The 13836-nt window shown below is 34.0% G+C and overlaps 1 protein-coding gene across 1 annotated transcript in view; it reads right to left on the bottom strand.

Annotated features, from left to right (window-relative positions):
* The window catches only part of ASCC3 (activating signal cointegrator 1 complex subunit 3), a 264177-nt gene that overhangs the window by 204239 nt on the left and 46102 nt on the right, over window positions 1–13836 (bottom strand). Inside the window, exons 6-8 of the mRNA XM_018078048.3 lie at window positions 11118–11325; window positions 10221–10362; window positions 9529–9654 (exon numbers count right to left, since the gene is read on the bottom strand). Coding sequence (XP_017933537.1) covers window positions 9529–9654; window positions 10221–10362; window positions 11118–11325 — 476 coding nt within the window. The remainder of the gene's footprint in view (window positions 1–9528; window positions 9655–10220; window positions 10363–11117; window positions 11326–13836) is intronic.

Below are 13836 nucleotides of genomic sequence, written 5' to 3'. Positions count from 1 at the left end.
TCATCCACCAGGCGGATCACCTGATCATAAAAGGAGATCAGGTTGGTCAGACAGGACCTGCCCTTCCTAAACCCGTGCTGGCTGGGTCTGATCCCTTGTCCATCCTGTAGGTACTGTGTGATTGCACTGAGGATGATCTGCTCCATAATCTTGCCAGGCTGACAGGCCTGTAGTTTCCCAGGTCTTCCTTCTGGCCCATTTTGTGGATTGGCATGACATTCGCCAACTTCCAATCATCTGGGACCTCCCCAGCGAGCTAGGACTGTTCGTAGATAATGGAGAGAGGCTTGGCGAGCTCTTCTGCCAGCTCCCTCATCACCCTTGGGTGGATCCCATCTGGTCCCATAGACTTGTGGGGATCCAAGCAGCTCAGTAGGTCCCTAACTGTTTCCAGTTTAAAAGTTTAAGTATCAAAAGACAGAAAGTAGAATGGTTTTAAAATACGTTTGGAATATTTGTCTAATGACTTCTGATTTTAAAACATACTTTTGATTGTGCAATACCATCAACAATGAATTAAATATGCTACAATGAAAAAAAGAAACATAGTCTCACAAATCCCCCTGAGATCCATCTCTCAAACTAAGTCAAACAAAAGTTGAAAACCTCCTCTTTGGTTGAATAATCTCTTCCAGACTGGCTGCATCTTTTACACTTAGTGTAGCTGAGACTTCTAGCTGCCATATCTGGGTTTGTTTTTTATTAAAACAAGAACCTAAAATAGTTATGAGAATGAGAAGATTGCTCAAAACTGGTGCTTTTCTGCACAAAAAAACCTCAGCCTTTTTGTTTTTTTTTTTTAAGTATTCAGAAGTAGTTTCATTGGATGAATCTTTACACAAATTAAAATCCTGACAGGTAGAAGCAGGTGCTTTGTTAGATTAGTTCTAGGTACAGGCAGATGCATCTACTCCCACAGTAGCTCAGCAGGTGATTTTCAGCAGCTGGTGCCCTTTACTGGTTTGCCTTTGTAAGTGTTCCCATCAGATTTTCAACCATTTCAGAGGCAGCACTACACAAAATACACACTCTTGGCAGGTGTGTAGAAAATGAAACAGGTTTAACGTTTTATTCAAATCAGATGCAGTCAATTTTCCCTCATGTTAATACTAAAAAGTGCATTTCCCTATTCATATTTGCAATGAATTTCCCTATTCATACTTGCATGAAAAGGAGCAACCAAATAATTGTAAGAATATATAACTTTCATATGGCAGAATCTACTAAATATTTCAAAGCAATTTTTACTTAGTATATCATAGACAGCCATGCTGGTTTAAAGAACAGACTAAAAGAAAGTAAGTCCTCTATACTTTCCAGTACAGATAATGTTGCTATTAGACTTGGACCCATATTGTCAATTAATTGTTTTTTTCTAAACTTATACTGCCCATGAAGAGATAACTCAGATTTTACAGTGTTCTTTTCAATAAAAAAAGGCTGCACATTACTAGTACTTAGAATAAACAGTCTCTCTAACTGAGATCTGTTTAAGTTTCAATTACAACCTCAGTAATGAAAGGACATTTGAAAACATTATTTTATATTCACATGGATTTTTTCTTGCTTTATCGACATTTATCAGTGTTTTTTGCATGTAGTCAATAATAACAAGACCCTGAAAATAAAAACGTGCGAAAAACACAGTCCAGACTGACATAACAAAGAGCATATTTACCAGTTTTTCATAGCATCCTTGCCACACTGAACATCTCCAGTGTCTTAAACATGGCTTGTTCATGTAACGCAGCCATCAGACTTCTAAGATGCTAAAAGGCTCTTTTTATGCGTATGTAAACAAATAAGCCAAAAATAGATAAAGCTATTATGTATTATACAGTATACTATCCTAATAGCATTTAGAAAGTGATTTTTAAAAAGAAAAGACAAAACCCTTGTTAATCTTAAAAATATTACAAGCACAAGACCACAAAAGGTCTTGAACTAAACTGCACATGACACTAGGACAAAGGAAACTTAAAGAATAAACGATCAGACTGCATTCTAAGCATTCAATTTTAAGACACTACAAGACAGAGGAAGGCATTAGGTCACAGCTGAAAAGCAAGGAGAAGCCTGTTGGTCAAAAAGAAAAAGATAATTTTTCACCTCTGTAAAAAGTAATCTGAAAAATTTGTTTAGATGAGCTAAGGCAGCACATACTCCAAAGGAAACCTTCATTCAGCCTGATTCTAAAAGGATCAAACTTGCCCAATGTCAACTCAAAGCAAATAAACCTGTTGTCAGCCCACCAAAAGATAGGTTTACGACAGAGGTAGAGAGAGAACACTATTCTGGAATAAGAAAAAAGTTACATTGCAAATTGCTGTGTTAGTTGCTTTTTTAAGTCAGAGACACATTGTACAATATGGAAATGTGGATGTAAATGGTTATCTATGAATTTCTCCAATAATCCTGGTAAACCAAAACTTTAAGAAAGTATCTGCAATACTTCTCCATTCTTATGGGACAATAATAAAAGCTTGCTTTCCCTGTACTTTTCTGGGGAATATTCTTCCAATTTGTATAAAAATAATCTGCTTTTAAATCGTCACATTACAGTGCTTCAATCCACAACATCATACCAAAAATGAAAGCCGCATCATATAAACAGGCCAAGGAGAATGTAGTTTGAACAAATACAGGCTTACATCTGACCAATTATATAATGTCTAGATCCAAAACTCATGTGAGATATGATGTATTTGCTTCCTTTACCTTCATTCCTCCCCATTCCAAAACAGGTGAACTATGGCATTACTTTCAGAATGGTGGATTGACACATATTGTTTCAGTATGTATGGGCTGCTGCTCACTGAAAGCTGCCTTTTGCTCTTCATAGAATCTGACATAAGATCATGCATCAGTTCTCATCTCCAATTATTCATCATCGTCCCCTCTTTTTTGCATCTTACATACATCTGTATAAGGGACACAGATTGGCTTGAACGTCTTTTTTGCATACAAATCTTTTTTTTTTGTTTAAAAATGAAATAGTAAAACCCTGGCAAGCTGAGGAGACAAAGAGGAGGATATATGAAATAGTGGTCTGTTAAAACTGTTACTGTCTTTTTTAAGTCCATGATAATGTTGAACTCAGAACAGACAAGGCAAAGATTCCAGAGAAGTCACACCTGCCTAACACAGAGATGCTTCAGAGAAAATAATTTCAATTTCTCATCTTGGGTTAAGAGACAGGTCCTCTCAAAGACTATAATGGTATCAAACACATCTTTTTGCTGAGTCAAAAAACTCACAGTTTTCAAATTCTAAGGGTACTACCAGATAGCACTGCATTTCAAAACATTATTTTAAAATAATTATACAAAGTAACAAAATAAAATGCTTTGGAGGAAACTCATGAAATGGCTAAAAGATGAACATATCCAGTACTATGTTCAGCTCTTAAAAACTAGCACATACCTGGGATGTTTACCTCAGGAAAAGAAGTTGTCTTATGAGTTTTGTCAGAAAACAAAATGTCAGTCTCTATTTCTTGCTTTCTTATTTTTAGAATAGCCTTGATATCACTATCTCTAATGACACTTTCATTTATTTTTGGTTTTTACTATCACTACTTTAATAAAGAAAATCATTATCCTCAGTATACCTCTTTTGAGATAGTTCATTCTTTTCTCTCATTTCAGCACTAGCATAAGCTCTTATTCTGATGTTCTAGGAAACCAGTTTTATATATTTTGATACAAACTTCAGAGATGCAAAAATAATGTCGTATCAGGAGAAAGCAGATATAGGTGGAACCATGTTAGAAACAATAATCTCAGATTACTGAAAAAATTATCCATTTGTAAATTATTTTTTTATTCTTTTATATCTACCTACTCCATTACTAATTCTCTCTGTTAAATGTTAACTTTTCCACTGCTCAAACTCCTGATAATTGGAGGGTGGTCATAATTGCTGATCCTCCCAAGCTGTGCTCCTAAGAACTCTGCCTCGCTGAAGCCGGAACACCGATGTGTTAAATTAAGGAATTCAAACGTAAACATTTCATTATGGAATTAATTCAAACTTGTACTATAACATTCATAAAGTCTTGCTAACACTACAGTGCACCTGTATTTCAAGTACCATATCAAATTGATTTGGCATTATCATACCGAGTTTCTTTCTCTCTAGAAATTACTTAGATATGTTTTTCGTTTTAAAGGTGTTCCCCAAAATAAATCAGGTTAGTAATCCAGTATGCAATAAAATCAGTGATTCTATTTAACAAAGAAAAGCATCTTACTGGCAAGGATTTTTAGAATAATAGAAAGGTTTTATAAATCCAGAAAAATATTATAGTACCATTTGTAGTATTAAAGGCTATATCAACAAAGTAAGAATAATTTTCAAAATAGTTTTCAGAGATTTATCATCATGGGAAGATATTCTCCATTGCTGAAAGAAGAAAGAACTTCTTAGCATTCAGGAAATCATATAGTGATATCTATCTGCAGTAGAAGCTGCAGTCAAGTGAGGCACATGTTTTAAAAATATTACATTTAATGAATTATATTCAAGTACAGTAAGTGTCTTCCAAAGGTGAATTAGTAGCAAGCCACAGAGCACATGTTTGCATTTCTACAATATGAGATTACAGGTAAATTTCAAAACCAGAATATCAGTTTACAGTTTGCGCATCATGGCAACAGATTTTTTTGATGAAGTTAATAAACTATTTCTACTAAAAAATGGATTTTCTTAATTGAAATGATGGTAATTTTATACAAGACAGACAATAAACTGCATTGGCATGAATATCATTTGGCATGAAGCACATATCTTACTTACTTTTAACTAAAGCAATAGTATTTATTCCTAAAATTTAAATGAAACAATGCATAAAAGCCTCAGCTAAGGGTTAGATAATCAAACGATTTGATGCAGAAACTATAAATATTGCACCTGGGATTCTAAAATAATGATAGAATACTCATTAACTTGCATACTGAAGAACATTAAAACAGAACTGGTAGGCTTTAAGATTAAGATCAATGTTAAATTTTAACTCCTTTTTTGGATATCACACCTCATGAAATATGAAGACAGACTACAATTCTTAATATACGTTACCAGCCATTAAAATGATTATACCTTGATCTATGTGGTTTTCCTTGTCTTTAGTTGGGACTAATGATTACAGAACTTGTAAACTTTCCTTGGAGCAAATTTAGAGTATAATTCATTGGATAAATGTCAAAATTTCAATAAAATTAAAAATATTGTTTTAAATTATTCCTTTCAGTCCAACTGCCAATTGCTGTTTGAAAAATATGCAACTGAAACACCAGGATCAAGTTTGGAATTAATGGTCCAATATTTTGGATTTGAAAAATGTAATTTATGCAAAAACATCCATACTTCTATTCAGTAGACTTACCTTGTACAATTCTATAAAAAAGAAAACATTACAGGAAAAGGGGGAGTATTGATTTTGTAATAAGTCCTTCACATAACACAGAGAGAAAAAAATCACACTTCTTATTTAGATTATTAAGCAATGCTAGTAAAAGGAAACTGAAATAACATGAAACAAAGAAATAAATTCTACCCTGAACACTCATTTTAGGTAAAAAGCTGAAGTAATTTTTCACCAACAGCAATTTGTTAGATAAAATGTGTTTTCACAGTCTTGAAGAGGAACTTTCCCTGACCTGAGTTTATGACTTTAAAGGTACATTTATTTGGCAAAAAGCCTGACGCAAAACAACCTTTATAGTAAGTACAAAAAATATATTTCATTAATGGCAAGCGGCTTGTCAAGCGAGTAAAAATAACAAATCTAAGCTTGCACTTACTCTATTTTTTAAATTCTCATTATTGAAACAACTCAGCTGGCGTGTCACTTTTACAAGTAGTAGAATCAGAATACTTCAGATTAAACTGGTGTGACCAATCAGCCACTTACGAACCACCCGTGCTTGTATGCTTGTACCATGGTGAAAACATGGCTCTCTAAATAGGAACAAATGCCAAGAAAAATAGTTATCTGCAAAGGGAGTTGGGGGTGGGATTTACTGCCTTGCAACTCCTTAGCCCCTCTGCAACTCCTTCCCTGGGACACAGTGCACCATTCTACCACCGAACACCAGAGACATTCCCGAGCAGCAGCAAAGCACCCTCCATGCCACTGGGTCCTGCTCCCAGCTCAACAGTGGTAGGAAATAAAGAATATGAGATGACACAGGTGGAGTGGTGGGAGGAGGTGAAGCAGCAGTTCAGATCATAATGTATAAAGATATGAGTGACAAAGCAGAAAAATGAACAACACTGACAGCAGGGGAGTGCTAATGCCAGCAGTTTGACATGCTATGGTACGCTTTCATGGTTTCTAAATTGTGAAAGGTTGGCCCCTCCTGATCTCATCTTTGCAGTGCATAATGGCATTGCATAGGAAAGGTAGCTACAGAAATTTGGGTCTTCGTCTATATCACGAGTTTCATCTTAGCATCTGTATTCTTTCAGGAAGAGCTTTCATGGCTTCAGAAAAATCTGCATGTGGAATAATTTAACTAATCATGAAGTTAAACTCTTTAGGAAAGCTCTGACTCTTTGCAAGGAGGCTCTAACTAAGCTGAATGCTTACTTTGAAAATACTGGCCATAAGATTTCAGATAATATAGTACCAAAATTGGCTTAAATGTGTTATTTCTTTATTCTGCAGTGCAGCGGAAGATGCATCATGACTACACTGCCAATCCTATAAATAAGAACTTCATGTTAATATCTGTACTAGTTTAACACATCACTGCTCCCTATGTTGTTGGTTCATAGAGGTTTTCTCATTTTGTCTTATACTTGTACATAAGAAAAAAATAAAAAAATAAGCCTATACATGTTTAAAATATGGTTAAAATGCAGTTTGTTAAAATTAGTATCAAGAGGAATATATTTTTCTCATCTCTTCTCAAACTGTGTTTATATCAGGTTAAGGAAATGAGGAAATCTAAACCTTAACTAATACTTCAGAATATTTAAAGTGCAAGATTACTTCAACTTACAGAATCCAGAAGTTTAACTTTTGGCTAACAGTTCAAAATATAAATGAACTCCTTATGAACTCAGTTCTGACCTGAAGAGCTTTGAAGATTAAATTTAATAGCATATTCTGCAATACACATTACACAGTCAAATATTCCACCCAAACTGCTGACAGTGTGATCAAAATCACATAGCTTATGAGAAACAGATAGAGAAATTACTTTTATGCAAATGAAAATGTACAGACTAAAAAGACAATGAAGAAGAATATTTATAATTTTTAAAACCATCAGGATTTCTCCACAGACAGCAAGTGCTTAGAGAGTTCAATATATAATACTCAGAAAACCAGCAACAATAGATGGCTTGGTTGTTCTGTGCCTTTTTTTTCCTGTGGATCATGGGTTTCATGTATATTGACTCATTAAACAGAATGAGTACCTTAATCTATATGTCTAGACTAACTCAATGTCGTACATCAAAACCCTACCACTAATGGCATCTCATAGTAGTCAATAGCAGCAAAACTCTCAACTTCCTCCTGATGCCTTTAGAAGCTTCTAGCTATGAACTATGTACAGCTATATTTACTACCATCTCTACTCTTTGCCCACTTGTTTGTATTTTAGGTAATCCTGCAAACATATCTACACAGAGATATAATGGAGCTACTTATGAACATCTATGCATTCTAGGAAGACAGATTAAAAAAAAATTATTTTGCTGCTTTTGCTTAACACTAAAATCTTCATGCCCTTTAACTGATTCCAGTTAATTGGTAAAAATTTTAAATATCAACCAAGATTTTTTCTGAGCTTAGAGATCTAAAACTGCCATACAGAGAAAACAACAACAACAAAAATTTCCCCATTGGCAATTTCAGCCTCTTTTAACTCATTGATAAAAATGTGCTATTCAACAACTTTAAAATTTATGAGCCTCACTAATGGAAGCAGGAAAGTGACAAGTCCTGCTGGACAAACTTCATAAATTTGTCATCTATAGTTGCAAACTGATATTAAAGTTGAGGGCAGAAATTATACACATAAGTGTTCAAACATTCAAAATTGTATTTGTTATTGACTATTCTATTTGATCTCATGTAATAAGAATCGTATCAAACAGTAAAGTTCTACAAAAAATTATTTCAAAATTTCACTATAAAACTGAAATGAATACCTCTTGATGATACACAACATACAAAGGAGAGTTACTTGTGAAATCTGTATAACTGATGCATTTTTTACAATTATTTTAAACATTAGATGTGTAAAAATCTGCAAACTATTAATTTTAGATAGTTATGTTTCTGTCTGAACCATATTTTTTCTGAAAGCAGTTAATGCCTACTGAAATATTGGTACTTTCAAAAAATTTACAGATTATTAAGCACTATTTAGCTCAAGAGAAAGACATTTCATGGCAAAAAGCTGTCATGCTGAGTATTGTCATAGAAAATGTCACATTTTATCGCTGCAGTGGCTCCACTTTTCTATCCAGTTAACCTGTCATTCAATTAATGAACATAACATTAGGTACTGTCACCTAAACAGAAAAGAATAGACTCAGATTTTAAAATTAAACTGTCCTCTGTTTTGAAAGAGTTAAATCTTTATGCAATACAATCTTTACTCAGAGTCCCAATTAGGTGCTCTGGGTATATTCTCATTTACTGTTTTCCCACAAAGTGGAAAAATTTGTTTCCATGTTATATGCTGAAGAACTAAGAAACATAAAACCTTCTTCATATGTACATATAGCTTGCTCTTTGTGTCTTTATTCAAATAAAATCTTCTGTTTTTCAATAGATTTGACATATACAATGAGGAGTAAAGAGGTACATGTGATGGACTACTGCACGTTCTAGACTGTAAATAACTAACAACAAATTTAGTTCTCTTACCTTAGCTTTTGCACCATTTTAAATCAGTAAAAGTTAAAATGTTAATGCCTGTTTTACTTGCATTTTTCCTCTCTGCCTTTACTTTCTATCATCAACGTTTTGCTAATGATGATTTGCCCTCTTCTGTTTAAAGAAGAACAATTTGAGAAGACTTTGCACCCCACACAATCTATAACACCACAGTCAACACCCTGCACTGCACTGGACTGCAAGACTAGTGCAAAATAGTGATGTGCAGTCACACGCCAACCTGTACAAGTCCAGATACAGAAACTCAGGTTCACTTCGCCATGTGATCTTCAGAAAGAGAACACAACTGCTGTAACACTTTCATTTCATTGTCGTGATTCAGATCACAGCTCAAAACCAAAAAAACCTTAACAGGTAATGCCAAAGGAATTGAGAATTGCAACTCATGAACAAGTAGTTCAGATCAGGAATTCCTTGAATTTGAGTCAATATGAAAGGGATGATTTCACTGAACTACATTTCCTAATAAATACTCTCCAAATTAGTAGTCAAGAAATTAACTGGTTGCATTTACATATCACATATCATTGAAAAAAATTATTTTTCCAGGGGTTTTTTTGTAATACAAAGTAAAAACTAATTTAATATCTTTGAAATGGTATACTCACCTCATCTAAGTCTTTAATATAAACAATTTTCTCTTCAATGCCAATAGGCATTGGTTCACTATGAGGGATCTTCACCTCTTCATACATTTTATTATTTTCTCTCTGAACTGATTCTGGTAAAAACACCTAAAACAGTATTACAGGAAAACTAATTGAAAGTATGAAAATACAAAGTGTGATTATGTGTAACTTACTTAGAACAATGCTTTATCACTTTCCTTCAAAAAATGAATCCAAAACAAAAGCAAATCTCAGTGATTCATATTATAGACAGCACTGAACCCCCCAAATGGAAAATAATCAGTTTTACTACTGAGAAAATAGTCCCAACTCCCCCCAGAAAATAACTCTGCTTTATTACATTTCAGAATCCATTAAGTGTAGAATTTCATAAAGCATTTATTTTGTTAAAGCCAGTTCAAAGGTACCCAAAAGATAGAAAAACAGTATTTTAAATATATAAGTGACCCAAGAAACAAAAGCAAATACATTAGTTGAGAACAAAATTATTTCTTTGAGAGGCAAAGTAAAAACAGAATATATGGAAGTGTTTAAAACCATCTGAAAAGAAGCACTGCTTCATATGTTGGACTCTGATAAGTAGGAGACTAAGGGAACAAAGGGAACCCTGCTAGACATTATTCATTGGGAAAGATGTACTGCTCAAGAAGGGTCATGCACAAAACACGTACCTTTGCACCCCCAATGAATGCTGATGTTTTCATAGCTTCAGCTCGGGAATCATAAACATGAGGATAATGAATTTTTTCAAAGCTCATCTCTCTCTGTCTACCTAAGACTGGCATACTTCGAGCATTCAAAAGTGCTAGTTCTCTGAAAGCAGAAAAATAATTGCAATGATTCTGCCCATTTTAGACTGCCATGACAAAAACTGAACATAGTATATTAAAGTAAGAGCAAGAATTGCGGAGTTTAAGAAAAAAAAGTTGCTTAAAATAATCAACAAAAAATTTTACAGTGTTATTCAGTGGCATCAGTTAAACCAAATCCTTATAACACACTGTTTACATAAAATTCAGAAGTGCAATCCAATAAGTGCAAGGTTTTCCTAAATGCAGTTTTGCCTCTTTTTAAGCAATAAAACAAGATGATTTCACAGTTAGATACCAGTCCCACTACATTTTTCTCAATACAAAATACAACAGCTTATTTGTTCCTTATCCTTTCCCTCCTCTACTCCTCCCGCTACCTTCTAGCTGACAACATGGAAAATAGTACCCATTAATCTTGAGAGAAAAAAAGAAAAATAGTTCTGATAGATTTAGTATAGACTTCATAAATCTTAAGCAAGTAGTGTGCATACAGGAACTAAGAAAGATAGCCTACCCCTCTAATCTGCATCTCCAGCCCACATAGATGAGATCAAGAAGATTCTCATTAAGCAGATCACTGCTTTCTTTCCTGAAAATTAGGTTTTCATACTAAAAAAAATTCTATACTTGCAATAAAATATGACTTGAAGTCGGAATCACCTAATCACCAAAGTAAACTAAAAGAAAATAAACTACTATGATAAGTTGAAGTAACAATTACAATAGAAGCATTTCTGAACTTTCAGGATTTATTACCTTTGCATCCGCAGCTCTTTGGGATCAAAGCACATTTGTCCTTCTCCAGAAACTTCTCCATCTTCCCCAGCTTGTTTTTCTTTTCTGGCATTTCGTTTTTCTTCTCGACGATATTGTTTCATTAACAACTTTTCTTGTTCAGACTGAATCGTAACTTGACAACCATAATTGGGCTTAGCATTTTCTCCTATAAACTTCTTGCACTGTTCTGCAACATGTTAACAGATATGCATCCCTGTTAGTACTGGATTCATTTTTTTTCCCCCAGTTTTATTCTAAAGGTTTGCTTTCTGATGCTTGGTTGGGGTTTCATGCGTCTTTTGGGGTTTTGTGCACGTGTGTGTTTAAAAATGTTTGAGCTTTATGTAGACTGTGCAGTTGTTGGCCTTTTTCACTTACACCTAGGCATGTCTGCTCTCTCCTCTCACTTACACCTAGGCATGTCTGCTCTCTCCTCTCTCTCTCTCTCTCTCTCTCTCTGTAATGGAGAGAACCAGGGCTATTGAATCAGAGTAAGGAGACTTCCATCCGAGGTCTCTGCCCCCTCCAAATTGTCTCAAACTGAGACAAGATTAAACAGGGTGATTTTTTTTTTTTTAAGCAGCTTTTTCACATAACAATTATTGTATATATACTAGATAACATGATTGTATTGAAAGCATACTCACAATTAATTTCCCTAAACAAGAGAGAACATCCATCCTATTCTATACAACCGCAAGGACTCCTTCCCTATACATGGATAAGCAGCAGGATTGAATCCAGAAGAATCAGAATTATAGAACAATTACAGTAAACAATAAATCTAGGGGAGTAGGAAGCCTGAAAAGCACAGTCACATTCACCCTTCTGAGGCCAGTACTGGTCAAAACCAAAGACACAATCAAGTCTTTTATTTACAACAGGCTGGAGAGATTTTTGTTTTCTTTTTTGTTTTGTTTTCTTTTTTTTTTTTAACTGTATTGGTGGTTTTAAACTTCTGTTTTCAAAATTCTGCAAAGATGATTAGCTTATGTAGGTTTGCCTGAATATTATATACTTAACTCAGTTATCTTTCATAGGTACTTCTGCAGCCAAACTCTGAAGCCAAAAACTTGAAAACCTTTTTTTCATTAAATAAACCCACTTGACCACTAACATTTTGAATAATTTGTGCTGCTTAGTTTTCACCTACAACAAAACTGAAACTCCTACATCTCACAGCATGCATACTGGCTAGGGTGACAATAACTTGTTAAACAGTATTGAAAAAAATCTAATAAACTGTCAAAATGTCCACATTAATATCATCATGTCTGTAGCTTTAACTCTCTCTCTTGTATTAAAAAGGGACAACAATGGATGCAATTTCCGGACTAAATTTAATTCAGACTGAACACACTAGGGCAAAGAAATGTTACTTGATTTGTCTGATAAGCACAACAATCACCTTTACTGCCATGGAAGTAAATTACACAAGAAACCGTCAAATAATACAGCATGGTACAAAAATGCAGAACACATACAGTTCCTTGACTTGTGCTTATTTTCTCAAGGCACAAATTACTCAAAGTTGACTAAATTTCTGCAGACAGAAATGATTCCCTTCCTCAAATGCAATTTTGGAAAGATAAGATTTCAATTCCCATTAGAAATACCATTTTGATCAACTTTAAAAGAAGAAAGCCTTATTAAAATTTATAGACTGAATTCAGGGCAGAGCATCTTCAATCTCAGAGAAGATACCCAAATATCATTGACTTCTTTACCACAGTGAAACAAGGGTTCTCTCATCAGTGAAAAATGCATACAATCAGTTATGCTTTTCTATTGTCTCAAAAGCATAACATTGAAAATATTCTTCCTCCACATTCTAGCAGAAATTACTGTGATAGATTTTACTGATGGCATAATGAAGAATAATTTCATAAAAGCTTCCAAAATACTACTTCTGCTAAGTGAGAAGAAAATATTCATGTAACTAAAATCTGTACGTAGGAGAAAGATATTCCATTTCTACTGAATGTATTTTTAATTTTTTATTATTTGATTACTTGAGAAGGAAAAAATACCAGGACACAAAACCTTGTTATATAGCAAGACGTTCCCTTCAGAAATCACAAACAGGTAAAAATCATGGTTGTTCTGATGAGTTTAGACTAATCATCAACCCAGTAAGAGATGAACTCCTAAGCATTTGCTTATATAACATTTCACTGAAGACATTAAAAAGGAGTCATTTGTATTTTAAAATTATTGTGAGGATACATAAATCCCCTTTTACTAGGTCTATTTACATTTTTCTAACTCCATATACTGTGAACATGCAATGGGTTGCATGGTGCTATGTCCATGTAAGATTTATCCCAAGTCACAACCCATACACAATCAGATTTATTTTTGTCAGAAAAGAAAGTAATAAGACTTATTTTAAAACAGTAATTTGTAAAACATATAAAAAAGCAAAAATCAAAGTATAAAATCTGAATTCCTTTCTTTCCCCCCTCTCACTTATTAATCCTTAACTTTATTTTTTAACATCCTTGACTTCTTTTTTTTCAGAAGTGGTTGTTACTGTGCTTTTCGTCCCCAAGGCCTACATTAGTTGATAGTCAAAGGTAGAGTGGAAGCAGGAAAGCAGATGAGGAATAATGGAAAATCAAGTTATTTCCACAGTAATCCATTAAAAATCAGAAAAGTGCAACTCTTAATACATGCTAAATTTGCACATGCCCATAGG

Source organism: Manacus vitellinus, unplaced genomic scaffold (genome assembly GCF_001715985.3).
Source record: "Manacus vitellinus isolate BGI_N305 unplaced genomic scaffold, ASM171598v3 scaffold_4_pilon, whole genome shotgun sequence".
Lineage (NCBI taxonomy): Eukaryota > Metazoa > Chordata > Aves > Passeriformes > Pipridae > Manacus > Manacus vitellinus.
The sequence above is the reverse complement of the archived record's forward strand: the minus strand, read 5'-3'. Positions and strand labels throughout refer to the sequence as shown.